This window comes from Akebia trifoliata, chromosome 13 (assembly GCF_017979445.1).
Source record: "Akebia trifoliata isolate Shusen 1 chromosome 13, ASM1797944v1, whole genome shotgun sequence".
NCBI classification, from domain to species: domain Eukaryota; kingdom Viridiplantae; phylum Streptophyta; class Magnoliopsida; order Ranunculales; family Lardizabalaceae; genus Akebia; species Akebia trifoliata.
In genome coordinates this window covers 14,502,444-14,514,482 of record NC_141387.1, presented here as the reverse complement: position 1 = coordinate 14,514,482, position 12,039 = coordinate 14,502,444, and the positions used below count along the sequence as shown (strand labels likewise).

The following is a 12,039-nucleotide window of genomic DNA, read 5'->3' as shown; positions in this document are numbered from 1 at the left end:
TTTAGTGGGGAGAAAAGGGTGCCTAACACCTTCCCTTTTCTCCAACTGAGCCGCTTACCCTGAATCTCAAGGTTCGATTAGTTCTTATCCACCGAGAGTCACTAAACGCCAAAAATGTCACTTTTTCAAAAAATGCACATCGGGTGACCATTCATACCCACTTACAATATGAATGGTGGCGACTCCTAACCTTAGTAGATGTGATCATCGTAATGACGAAATCACGTGTCTACAAGATGCATGAGATCGCTCCCCCAATAGCCCAATCAAATTAGAAGTCTTCGTACATTTGGCGAAGAAAAAAAAATGAGAGAGAATCCATGAAGGACTCAATTTCCCCTTCATCTCCTAGGAAAATTAACGAAAGAGAAAGAAAGAGTCATTTTAGGACTCGTCTCTTTTCTTCTTCTCCTATAAAACCAGCCCCTCCACCACGTTTGAGATCCATCGAAAAATTTTAGATAAAAGAGGAAAGAAGAGAAGTAGGAATCACCAACCTTCTTCACATCATTTCAACCCTCACTTATGGACACCATTGATGCCATTACATCCCCAACCAAGCCTCCACTCATCTCCTTCATCATATTTTTCAGCCTAAACTGAACTCCATTAAAGCCCTTTTTCATCACATTTTTTCAGTCCCAACTGAACTCCATTACAGCAACCTCTCTTCATATTCATCCCCAAAGCAACCCCCAAAACTTTTCTTCAGTTTAGCATTCCAAACACCTCCCTCACATCGTTATAGAACCTCACACAAGTAACTTCCCTCACATCATCACAGAACCTCACACAACCTCACATTTTATCCCTTCTTTAACCTTCCATTAACTCATTTTCTACCACGGTTCAGTACCCCATTAAAGCCACCCTCTTCGGTTTATGCAACCCCAACACTTACCATCTTTACTTTGTTTTAGCAGTCCTTTATACCTTCTTGTCACCTTCAATTTTACAATCCTAAAACATTTCCCCATTGCCTCCGTTAACAGTCCCAAAACACCCCCCAACACCTCTGTTAGTAGTCCCAAACAACATCTCATTCACTTCAATTTTCAAGTCCTCCTCAGAACCTTCTTCGCTTCATTTTAGAACCTCTTGGTAGTAGTCCTCGCCCACACAAACTCAAGATTTTACACTCATAGTACACTATTTAGCTATAGGTCTTGTGCCCAAGCCCGAGAACCAAAATATTTTGTTTGATCAAGATTAGTCGAATCACCTTTTTTATTTTCTAGTTTTCTTAGTTTTATCATGTCAACTCAATGTTTTTATGGATGAGAAATATTTTGGAAAATAAATTTTTAATTTGGCGAATCAACTCATTATTCTTAATTGTTCATGAGGTGAGTCTTTTTTAAAATCTCTTTTTGAAATTTAGTGGGTTAGGTCAATTCAAATTGGCTTTTCGTAGAGGCAAGTGAGTCAACTCTTTGATTTTGGAAATCGTAGATTGATTGGAATAAATTTTCCTACAAAGAATCCACGATTCAATTCATTGATTTTTCATTAATTTGGTTCTTAAATTTTAATCATTTTTTTTTTAAAATCAACTCATAAACATATCTTTTGAAATTTTTGCGTTGACTCGATGAATTTTGTGTGCGTAAAGGCGTCAAAAACATGGTTTTCTATTTATGAGTCGGCTCGCCAATTTTTCTTACATTGAAATTAACCACAAGTCAATTTGTTTTTTTTTTTTTTTTGCCACATAAGATTTTATGATCCTAATTGTAAATTTTTATGTGCAAATTTCGGGAAATAAACATAGTGAATTTCAATTTTGGGAAAATTAAGCCATAGGGTTTTTTGGCCAATTTGGTACAACTCGATAAACTGATGATGATGATTGGATCTAACCCTTAGACCTTTGGCTCTTGACTTTGACTTTAGTCTCCTCTAACATATTTTAGGATTATTTTGACCTTAGCTTGACTTTAATTTTTCCCATTGACCATAGGATAGTCTTGGATTATATTAGAGATCAGTTTCTTGATCGGACGAGTTCGATTCCTAACACCTTCCAAAAACCCACCCATAATTAGACTCCTTATTTGTTTCTCTTAATCATGAACTGATCTGGATTCGTTTTGAAGTTATTTTATGATTCCTAAACTTAAATCAAGGGGCGACTTCCAATTCCCAGAAAATCCCCCAATTCAATTCTATTACATTTTTTGTGATGAAAAAGTTGTTTAGGCACTTTCAATATGTAAATTTGTAATAAAGTTAACAAAATGAGAAGTTATTTCAATTTTAGGAGAGTATCTATAAAGAGAACTTAGATTTTGGGTCTTTTGCTAAAATTCTCTAGTATAAATAGGTGTGTTTTAATGCGAGTCCACCAAATCTATCAAGAGAAACATTTTCCTTACTAAGTAAGATTTAAAACTTTAGTAAGGATCATTTTGCTCAAATGGATTACGTTAAAAATTCAATTCCACAACCCTCTATATTTCATTGAAAAACTCATATCCAGAGAAGAACAATTTAGATAAAAAAAAAAGTTCAGAAAACAATTTCTTTTGGGTTGGATACAACATTTTAAATGAACGATTCCAAAATTTTAAAATAAAATTTCATGATGAAAAATAACTTTATTTGAATTTTTTTTTTTTAAAGTTCATAGAATTATATTGATTACAGCTCTGAAGCATCAGATCCTGTTTTTTTATTTTGTTAAATAAGGCTAATTGGATTCATGATCTACTAATCATTCAAGATGATATTTGACTTTTTAGGTTAATATAGATGGAGAAGCATTTATGTACCAGTAGACCTAACACACTAGATCACCGGCAAAAAAGTCGTGAATGGACAATCTAGTAAATTTCACAAAATGAAAAGGGCATTTGAGTAATTTTAAACAAACTCAACTTGTACAAATTCCCATCCTATCTCCTTTACTTTATTCACACTTCTTTGGCATCTCTCTTTTTCTTGTTTTTCCTCTAAAACGCAAAAAGATCTCTCTCTCTCTTAACAAAATCAGCAAAAATGGCAACTCAAACGATCCAGAATTACAAGGAGAATGCAGAAATTTACCATGGAGAAGCACTCTGCAAGAAGAAATCTCTAGAACTATTGGAAGAAATCTCTCTACCGAAGGGACTCTTACCTCTTGACGACATTATTGAGGTCGGATACAATCGGTCCGCTGGATTCGTCTGGTTAAAGCAGAAGAAGAATAAGAATCACTCGTTTCAACTGATAGGTAAGACTGTGTCGTACGCAGAGGAGGTTACAGCTTTTGTTGAGAACCGTCGGATGAAGAAATTGACAGGTGTGAAGAGTAGGGAATTCTTGATTTGGATCACTGTCACAGAGATTTATATCGAAGATCCATCTTCTGGGAAGATCTCATTCAAGACCCCAACTGGTATCTCTCGTTCCTTCCCTGTAGCAGCGTTTGAGATTGAAGGAGAAAAAGATAGTCAAAGCAACAATTGAAATTAATATATTAGATGGTCTTCTGCCCTATTTGGTCATTATTATGAAGTAGAAATAAAAGGGCTTTTTTATTATTATTTTTATTTTTTATTATTAGAAGTGATTTGTAACATCTTATGTTTTATAATCTGTTGACTTGCAAGGGGATTACTGTAGTAAGATGCTAGCAATTTGTTTTGATATTCCTATCTTTTTCGTTTTAGATATTTTCTGTCATGATATTATTAAGAGATTTTGCCCTGTGTGGATACACCTCTCTGCATAATAGTAAAAGCTCAATCTCTCCACGTAAGAGAAAAAATCTCTCCGTGGAAGGGCAGATTTTTGAAACTTCTCAACAAAAAGCAAAAATCCTTTCTTTTCAAAAGCAAAAATCTCTTCGCTTAAGAGCAAAAATCTATTCAAATGTTAGCTAATTCCCCGCAGAGCAAAAATTGTCAAAAAGAAAAAAACTCTATCCAAATGTACTGTTTATTGCCACACCAAACTTTTGCTAAAGTTTCTCCAAAGCATTTTCTTTGAGATAATAAAATTGGAGTGTTATTGATAAAAAATAAGAATAAGAAGTTCGAGGAATATTCTTGGAAGTAGGAGAAGATAGAAAGAAATAAAGTGAAAGTTATTCTCAACATGTTCGGGAAGTTGCACTTCTCTTGATAAGGGATAAATATTGGGAAGACAATCGTCTTATTTTATTATATAAATGTTTTGCAGTTCTTCTGTTCTGTTGATTTGGATTTATGATTCACATATTGCCACTATAGAGTAAACTTGGTTGATAGGTCTTGGCATAGTAATTTGTGTATTGGTTGGCTAGGTCTGGGCTCATAGAAGATATAATTCAAGCATAGGAAAAAAAAATATAGATTTACTTCTATTTTATTAATTTTATAAATACCACTTAGTGTCTCTATTTGTTAAGCCAAATCCAATGACAATTAGTAAATTAGAATGGTGGGAGCAGAATTTGTTAGTAGAAGTTCATCGAATCGCCCGTGAATTTAATACAAAAAATACCATGTACTTATTCATCCTTGAATTTAGTTGAAATAAATTTCGTAATAAAAGTCGATTATATACAATAATTTTGATTCAATAAGATTCTATGTCTATAGTTGCAGTGGTTTCAATAGGGAATCATAAATATAATGTATTTTTAATTGTGAAAATCCAACCCGATCCAACTATTAATGGTTTATTTCAAGTTAGTATACGTCCGAAACTTCGAAAGATAGCACCTTAAGGACAAGTAACAAAGCCAATGGATTAACATTGGATCCAAATATGAGATCTAATAAGCTGTAAATCTGGATCAGGTCAAACAATTATTCAATCAATTCCAATCCAAAACTAATCCGGTTTGAATTTGGGTTTGTGGTTCACCCCTCCCATAGCACACAGCCGATTCTGACGATGGGGAAAGATAATTTATTAGCAATAAATAACATATGGGACTTGAAAAAGAGGAAACACTAAGTGTATAATGAATGTGGACCAACGACTCTAGGAGTGGTTAGATTTGCATAACTCCTTAGTCCTTATATCACTTGGTTCAAACAGGATTTTGTGGCAAACAAGTATACAGGTGGAGTCGGCTGGGAGGTGGTTCATAATAATCATATTTTATTTTATTTTTATGACCGAGTGTCCATACTTGGCCAGCCAACTAACAACCGAGAGGCGAGTAGCCTCTTAAAGCACCGAATCTCATTCAAATCTCTTGGATACATGTAATATTTCACAAATCACATTTACTAAGCTAGGATAAATCCCTATGAGTGGCCAACGAGAGGAAGCTTGAACTCAAGACCTCATAACCTCGACCACCACGTAAAGCACTCGTTTGTTCATTTTATTTAATTATTGTAGGAACTAAAAATATTCTTTCTTAGGGATTAGCAAAATTATTAAATTAAGATGATCGGATTCACATAAACCCAATCCAATCCATAGACCCACTTTGAAAAATATAGAGAGATTCGACCACCTTGGCCGATCCTCTTGTTGATCTTTCCAAAAGTTTCAGACATAATTTTTGACTCCTTTCTTAATTCACTACAGAGTTAGACATAATGTCTAATCCTCATCTTAATTAACTAGAGGTTCAAACACAATGTCTGACCCTCCTCTCAATTTGTAAGAGGCTTGACTACCATGGTCGGGCCTTCTTTCAAGCACTAAAGTGATTCGACTAAGTTCTATCAACGATAATAGCTGATACTACTGCTTCTTCTCCTTCTCCTTCTCCTACTCTTGCTCAGTAGTTAATACTACTATTGTGGTTACTACTACTATTAATATTCTTACTTTTGAGAATTACTCTAAGTAGCCGATCCTAATACTTTTTCTCATTTTCCTACAACTCATTCTAAGCACTAACTTGATCATTGGATGCTCTTTGACCGGCACCACACCTGTGTCTTTTTAGATTAAGGTGAATGAAGAAGATGATCTAAAAAATAAAGGTTCACCAGAGAAGACAAATGAAAACTTAAAAGATCATTGAAGAACAAGACTGGAGGATTGCATTAATTGTAGTGCAAACCTTGATGAGTGGGAGATCCAAAAAGTCTCCCACATTTTTTGGCATCGTCTGTGGGAAACGAAAGAAAAAACTCAAAGTTCCCACCAACCAAAAGCCTTTTTCACCTTTAGCCTTCACAAAAACTTGTCTCATTCATTTTCTTCATTAAAAGTTATTACCACTTAGCCTTGCAATTGTTCTATTCACTATTTTTTTCTTCAAGGAAACTCACACAATATATATGGTCAATCGAGAGGCCTACTTTGTAAAGTACCACTTTCAACTAAGAAGACTCTTAATCCCTGACGAGGTAGCTATTTTTTAGTTAGTTAGGTGATCTTACACAAGTAGACCACTACTTAAGAAATTATTTATCATCATCTTCATCACCTCCCATTATGGCTAGTACCTTCAACCAACCTCAAACCCAGGTAGAGATCCTTAGACTCTACAGGATCAACTCCAAAGAGTGCAAACTCAAATGCAAGGGCAATGAGAAACAATGATAGCTCTACGCCAAGAGAATGCAATGTTACAAATCCAACTCAATGGTCCGAAGGAAGAAGACCCTCGAGACACAAACAATGTGCGTAATCAAGATGCACAACAAGGATGAGAGAATACTTTACCCCAAGAAAATGTGAACATCTCAATCCTAAATACATAGCGAAATGGAGAGGTACAATAAAAAAAAACTTCAAATCACCAAGGAGTAGAGAAATAAGAAGCTAGGCAAAACGATGGCGAGTTAATTAATCATAATAAACTAGACTCCATTTTGAAGAAATAGAAATAAGAACTCAACGTTCTGATGACATTCAACAAGGGAAAGTCAATTGAGAAACTTGCTTGGCTGGCAATCAAGGAATTAAAAAATTCCACATTTAAAGCAATGATTTGGCTGAGGAGCTACCTCAAAAATATTCAATTCCCAAGTTCAACCTCTACAATGGATTTTCCAATCCGATGGAGCATCTCTACCATTACAAACATGTAATGGTTCATGAAAAAAGGAATGCCGCTCTTCACTACTGAGTATTTCCCTCAAGCTTGCATGGAGTGGCTTTGACTTTGTTCCATAGACTTACTCCAAAATCAATCGATAGCTTCTTCAGTCTTTGCATGAATTTGGTAACACAATTTATGGGAAGCAAGCGGCAAGAGAAATGAGTGGACTCACTATTTAGTCTCAATAAGAAAATTGGAGAAACTAAAAGGGAATACACTCATTGTTTCAAGACAAAGCTGCCTCAGATCAACAGCTGCAATGGATTATACTGCCATCATCACGTACCGTAGAGGGCTACCCAACAACTTGAGTTTTATAATTTTCTAATGAAAAGTAACCCAGAGAAGATGGAAGATGGAAGAGCTCTTGTTGAAGGCAAACAAATATGCGAAGGTGGAGGAGAACAAGTTAAGACACCCCAATAAGGAGAAAATGGGTTCTCAAACCAAAAACAAGAGAATAACTAAAGTAGTAGAATTGAAACTAGGGGACACTCAATTTATACTCCATTTAATGATTCGTTGGATTGCATCTTCCAACGAATTCTAAGCGAACCTTTCATTAGATGGCCAAAGCCAATGTATTCAGATTCCTCTATAAAGGATGTGACAAAAAGATGTGCCTTCCATGAAGACCATGGGCACCGTACTGTAAAGTGTAAATCCTTGAAAGTTATGATCCAAGATCTAATAAATCAAGGATATTTCCAAAATTTTATTGCTCACCCAAGCTAGGCTCATGCCAATCAATGGTAACAATGTCTTCTGTCTCTACCCACTGAGGGGGACAATAGAATTCGAGGGCAAATGTCATCAATGTAATTCATGGAAGTGTGATTACCCAAACAAATAGGACGAAACAACTAGGAAGAATAAACTTGGTCAGAAAAATCATTTAGGCACAAAAATTATATCAGATATGATCTTAACCACGATGGACTCAACCTTTGTCAAAGGAAGGGTAATAATCCATCTTCTCCTTTGATCAGGATCTGGAGGGAATACATGAATTTCAGGAAGATGTTTTATCGATAACCTTGACGTTTACTAGATCTTGGTAGACTTGAGAAGCTTGGAGACATCCTCTTCATCGATGGTCACAACAATACCAATAATAGTAATGTCGAGGTTGGTCATAGTAGACGCCCAGTTTCCTTACCACATCATTCTAAGTAGAACTTGTATTCACAAGATAAGGTTCATCCCTTTGACTTATTACCAATTGGACTATCGAAGGAGCACAAAAAACTGGTGTACTTCACCAACACCACTTTTCTTCACACAAAAACCAGATACTTGAAAATGGATAAGGTAGCATTGGCTCTAGGCTATATTGCAAGAAATTTGAGGCCATACTTTCAGGCACACCCCATCAAGGTCATAACAGAATATCCACTCAAAGCAATCCTCAACAAATTCGACCTCTAAGGTAGAATGGTGAAATTGGCCATCAAACTCTATGAATTCAAGGTAACCTTTATCCTAAGAACTTCAATTAAGGGAAAGTAATAACCAATTTTTTTGTGGACTTCCCTACGGAATATCCAATCATTGTTGAAGAAGCAACATCAGAGTTGTCTCGCACAGGAAAAACATCAATTGCAAAACCTTGAACGACCAAGGCAGGATGAAAGTAGATGGAGCTTCAAACGACAAGGGATCAAGGGCAGCAATTGTGTTGATTACATCCGAGGATCACAATTTAGAGAAAGTCATCTGCTTCAGATTCAAAAATTCAAATAATGAATAAACTATGTAGCTATCATCTTGAGATTGGATATGGCTTCTCACCTCAACATCATAGAGTTGAAAATAAACGACGACTTGCAAGTAGTCATGAAATACAGTGACAAAATTTATGAAACCAGATATGAATGAATGGAAACTTACCTTGACCTTGTCAAAAATTGGACAAAAAAGATAGAGAAGGTAAGGTTTTCCAGATATTTAGGCTTACACATAGTGAAAACGCCCTCGATCCGTGGGGTATGCGGATCTACTTTTGATTTTTGAGGTTTGGGTGATTGGGTGTCGCCACCTAGTTATTATGGTCTACGAACCAAATATTGACTCTAACAGATAAAACGCTAATCTACAAAGATAATAGGCCCGGGGATCACGTTATGGGATTAAAAGGTGTTAGGCACCAACCCTTCCCGACAAACGTCGATCTCTACTATTTTCCAAAAAAGATTATATTACTAAAAGATCTAAAATTAATAAATAAAAAAATAAGAAGTATACCTAGATGATCTCAACGATTTGTTCCCTTAGAACTGGCGGAGAGACTCCTCGTATGAGATTCCTTACTTTGTTTTCGTCACTGGATCTGCTTCTGATCTCCAAGTTGCAGTATCTAGATCTGAGTGTTTTCTGTATTTTTTTAAAGATTTCTGGATATTTTTGAAAGGTTTCTGGGTGTTCTTTGAGTAAAAACTAGGGTACTAGGGTTTGGATGATAGGTGGGGAGTTAGGACTTCAAAATTAGGGTTTGGAGAAAGCTAGAGAAACTTTTTGACATATCTTTTCTAGGGTTTCTTTTGACCTGCGAAATTGGGTTGTCGAGGCTCCTATTTATAGATTTTTTGAAAGAATTGGTGTTTAATTAGGTTTCTTTTAGATAAGGTGAATTAGGGTTTTGACTTAAGTCTTATTTGATTGACTAGGTTTCTTTATATTAGGATTTTAATTAGGGTTTTGACTTAAGTCTTATTTTATTGACTGGGTTTCTTTATATTAGGGTTTTAATTCTTACGCACAATGAAAGAATATATTTTTTATTTTTGGAGAATCCCCTTAATTATATTTTAATTATTTAAGCCCCTAGATAAAGGGGTCCTTTGATAAATATTGGGGGGCTCCAATTAAATAAGTGGGCAACCATCAACAATTTTGCCTAGGAGCTTGATTGATTAGTTTAAAATTTTTAATTTTAATTAAGATTTCACTTTACATTAATTAATATTTTAATTATTAATTTCAGAATTTTAAATTGTTAAAATTAAAAAATTACTAATTTATCCCTAAAGAGAACTTTTGCGTTTCAAGTCATTTTTCGATGTTTCGAGATAATGAAAATTCGTCATTTACGAATTTTTTGCATGAAACGATTGTAAACCCTATGAGGGGCATTTTCGTAATTTTATCAAATTTGATGAAAATTGACGAAATGGTTTATTCGGTTTCATTTTGTTATTTTATGTATTCGAAAGGATTTTCCTAAGCATAAGGGGGGCTCTAAGGATGTTTTGATGTTAGGGGTATTTTGGTAATTTGATCATTTTTTAGTGATTTTTATCGTAAAGTTTCTTTTTGTCTGCAAAATGATAATTTTTATGTTTTTGGTCATATTTTCCTAGCGTAGCGTGATTTCTACAGTTTTGTTAGTTTGAGATACCTTATCCGAATTTCTGAAACATATCTAGTAACAAATAAAAATATTGGAATATTCATCCATCATTGGGAACCGTCACAATCGGGTTGACGAATTGATTAATCAGACGAGTGCGAAAATGGGGTGTCTACACATAGATGTCTTAACCTATGTGGCATCATCATTGGAGATTACTCGTCAAGGGACATTTATGTCCATTACCAACATAATCTGAACATCATACAGAAAGAGGTAGCATCCATATACTCTCCTCCAACCACCAACCCCAACTAGATAAATCCTTTTAAGGCCTACCTCATGGATGGGACCTTACGAAAGGATAACGAAGAAGAAAGGAAAAAAAGTACAAGGCAAGTCGCTACACCCTAGACAATGGTGATTTTTATAAAATATCATTCGAGGGACCTTACTTACAATGTCTTATATAAAAAGAAACAGAAAGACTTCTGAAAGAAATTCATGAAGAAGACTACGACAACCACTCGGATGGACGGTCATTTGCTAACAAAACCATTACACAAAGGTATTTTTGGCCCTTCATGCAAAGAGATGTCATATAATTAGTAAAGTGATGTGATTAGTGCCAATGACATGCTACAACTATTCATCAACCAACTAAAGAACAAAAAACCATGGCCACTGAAGAGTCAATGCCCTTCGCACAATGGGGTTTCAACATAGTGGGTCCTCTACCTACCACTCCTAGACAGAAATGGTTTCCTTCAGTGACGACAGATTATTTCACAAAATGTGTGGAAGTAGAACCCTTAACACACATTCGAGAATCAGGACTAAGGCACATTTTCTGAAAAAATATCATTACTTGGTTCAAAGTTCCAAAGACCATTGTTACCGATAATAAAAAATAGTTCAAAGGGTAGAAAATTATCAACTTCTGCAAAATCTTGGAAATATCTTCTCAGCCCCATGCAACCCTCAAAGACATGGCCAAACAAAAGCTATTGACAAAACCTTAATCTTCAATCTCAAGAAGAGACTCAGAGACATTAAAGGAAGATGAGACAATGAACTTCCTAGAATGTTATGGGCCTAAAAAAACTACTCCATAGCATTTGAAGCAGAAGTGATCATACCAACTAAACTAAATCTCCCAACCATGAGGAACCAAGTCATGGTCCCTGCGTAAAATGATGACTTCTTCGTCAAAACACTCAATCTTATTGAAGGAAAAAAAGAATAAGCATTGGTTCGATTTGCAACCTACCAACAACAATTCAAGAAGGCTTACAACAGAAAGGTTCAACGAAGAATTTTCAAACTTGGGGAAGTGGTGTTGGGAAAAGTGTTCGAGAAAACCAAAGAACTCAATAGCGGGAAGCTGGGGACAAGTTGGGAAGGTCCATATATAATGGATAAAGTGAGGACAACATGGGTCTACTACTTAAAAATCTTAATGGTAATATACTACAATACCCCTAGAACATCTTAAACTTACGAAAGTACTACTAGAAGTATGTAATGATTTTTCAAATAATGAGAAATTTCTAGTCATCGGTATGGTGACAAACCTACAACTATGAGTCCTAGGTCATGATGAAGTCCTTGCTTCTCAAAGAAAGAGTCATTGCTCTCAGAGAAACCATTGCGTCTCAATCAATCAAAGAGCCCTAACTATAAACTCTCAAATTTTGAGTTGCATGGA

At 35.4% G+C, this 12,039-nt stretch overlaps 1 protein-coding gene across 1 annotated transcript; it reads left to right on the top strand.

Moving 5' to 3' along the window:
• Positions 1-2,925: 2,925 nt before the first annotated feature.
• Positions 2,926-3,630, top strand: LOC147387960 (uncharacterized). Its single transcript, XM_086419973.1, has one exon. The coding sequence runs from the start codon at positions 2,998-3,000 to the stop codon at positions 3,448-3,450; it is 453 nt and encodes a 150-aa protein (XP_086276099.1). The 5' UTR covers positions 2,926-2,997; the 3' UTR covers positions 3,451-3,630.
• Positions 3,631-12,039: the final 8,409 nt, after the last annotated feature.

What these genes read in the sequence shown, in the direction of transcription:
- LOC147387960 (XM_086419973.1), top strand. Translation starts at nt 2,998, where the DNA reads ATGGCAACTCAAACGATCCAGAATTACAAGGAGAATGCAGAAATTTAC.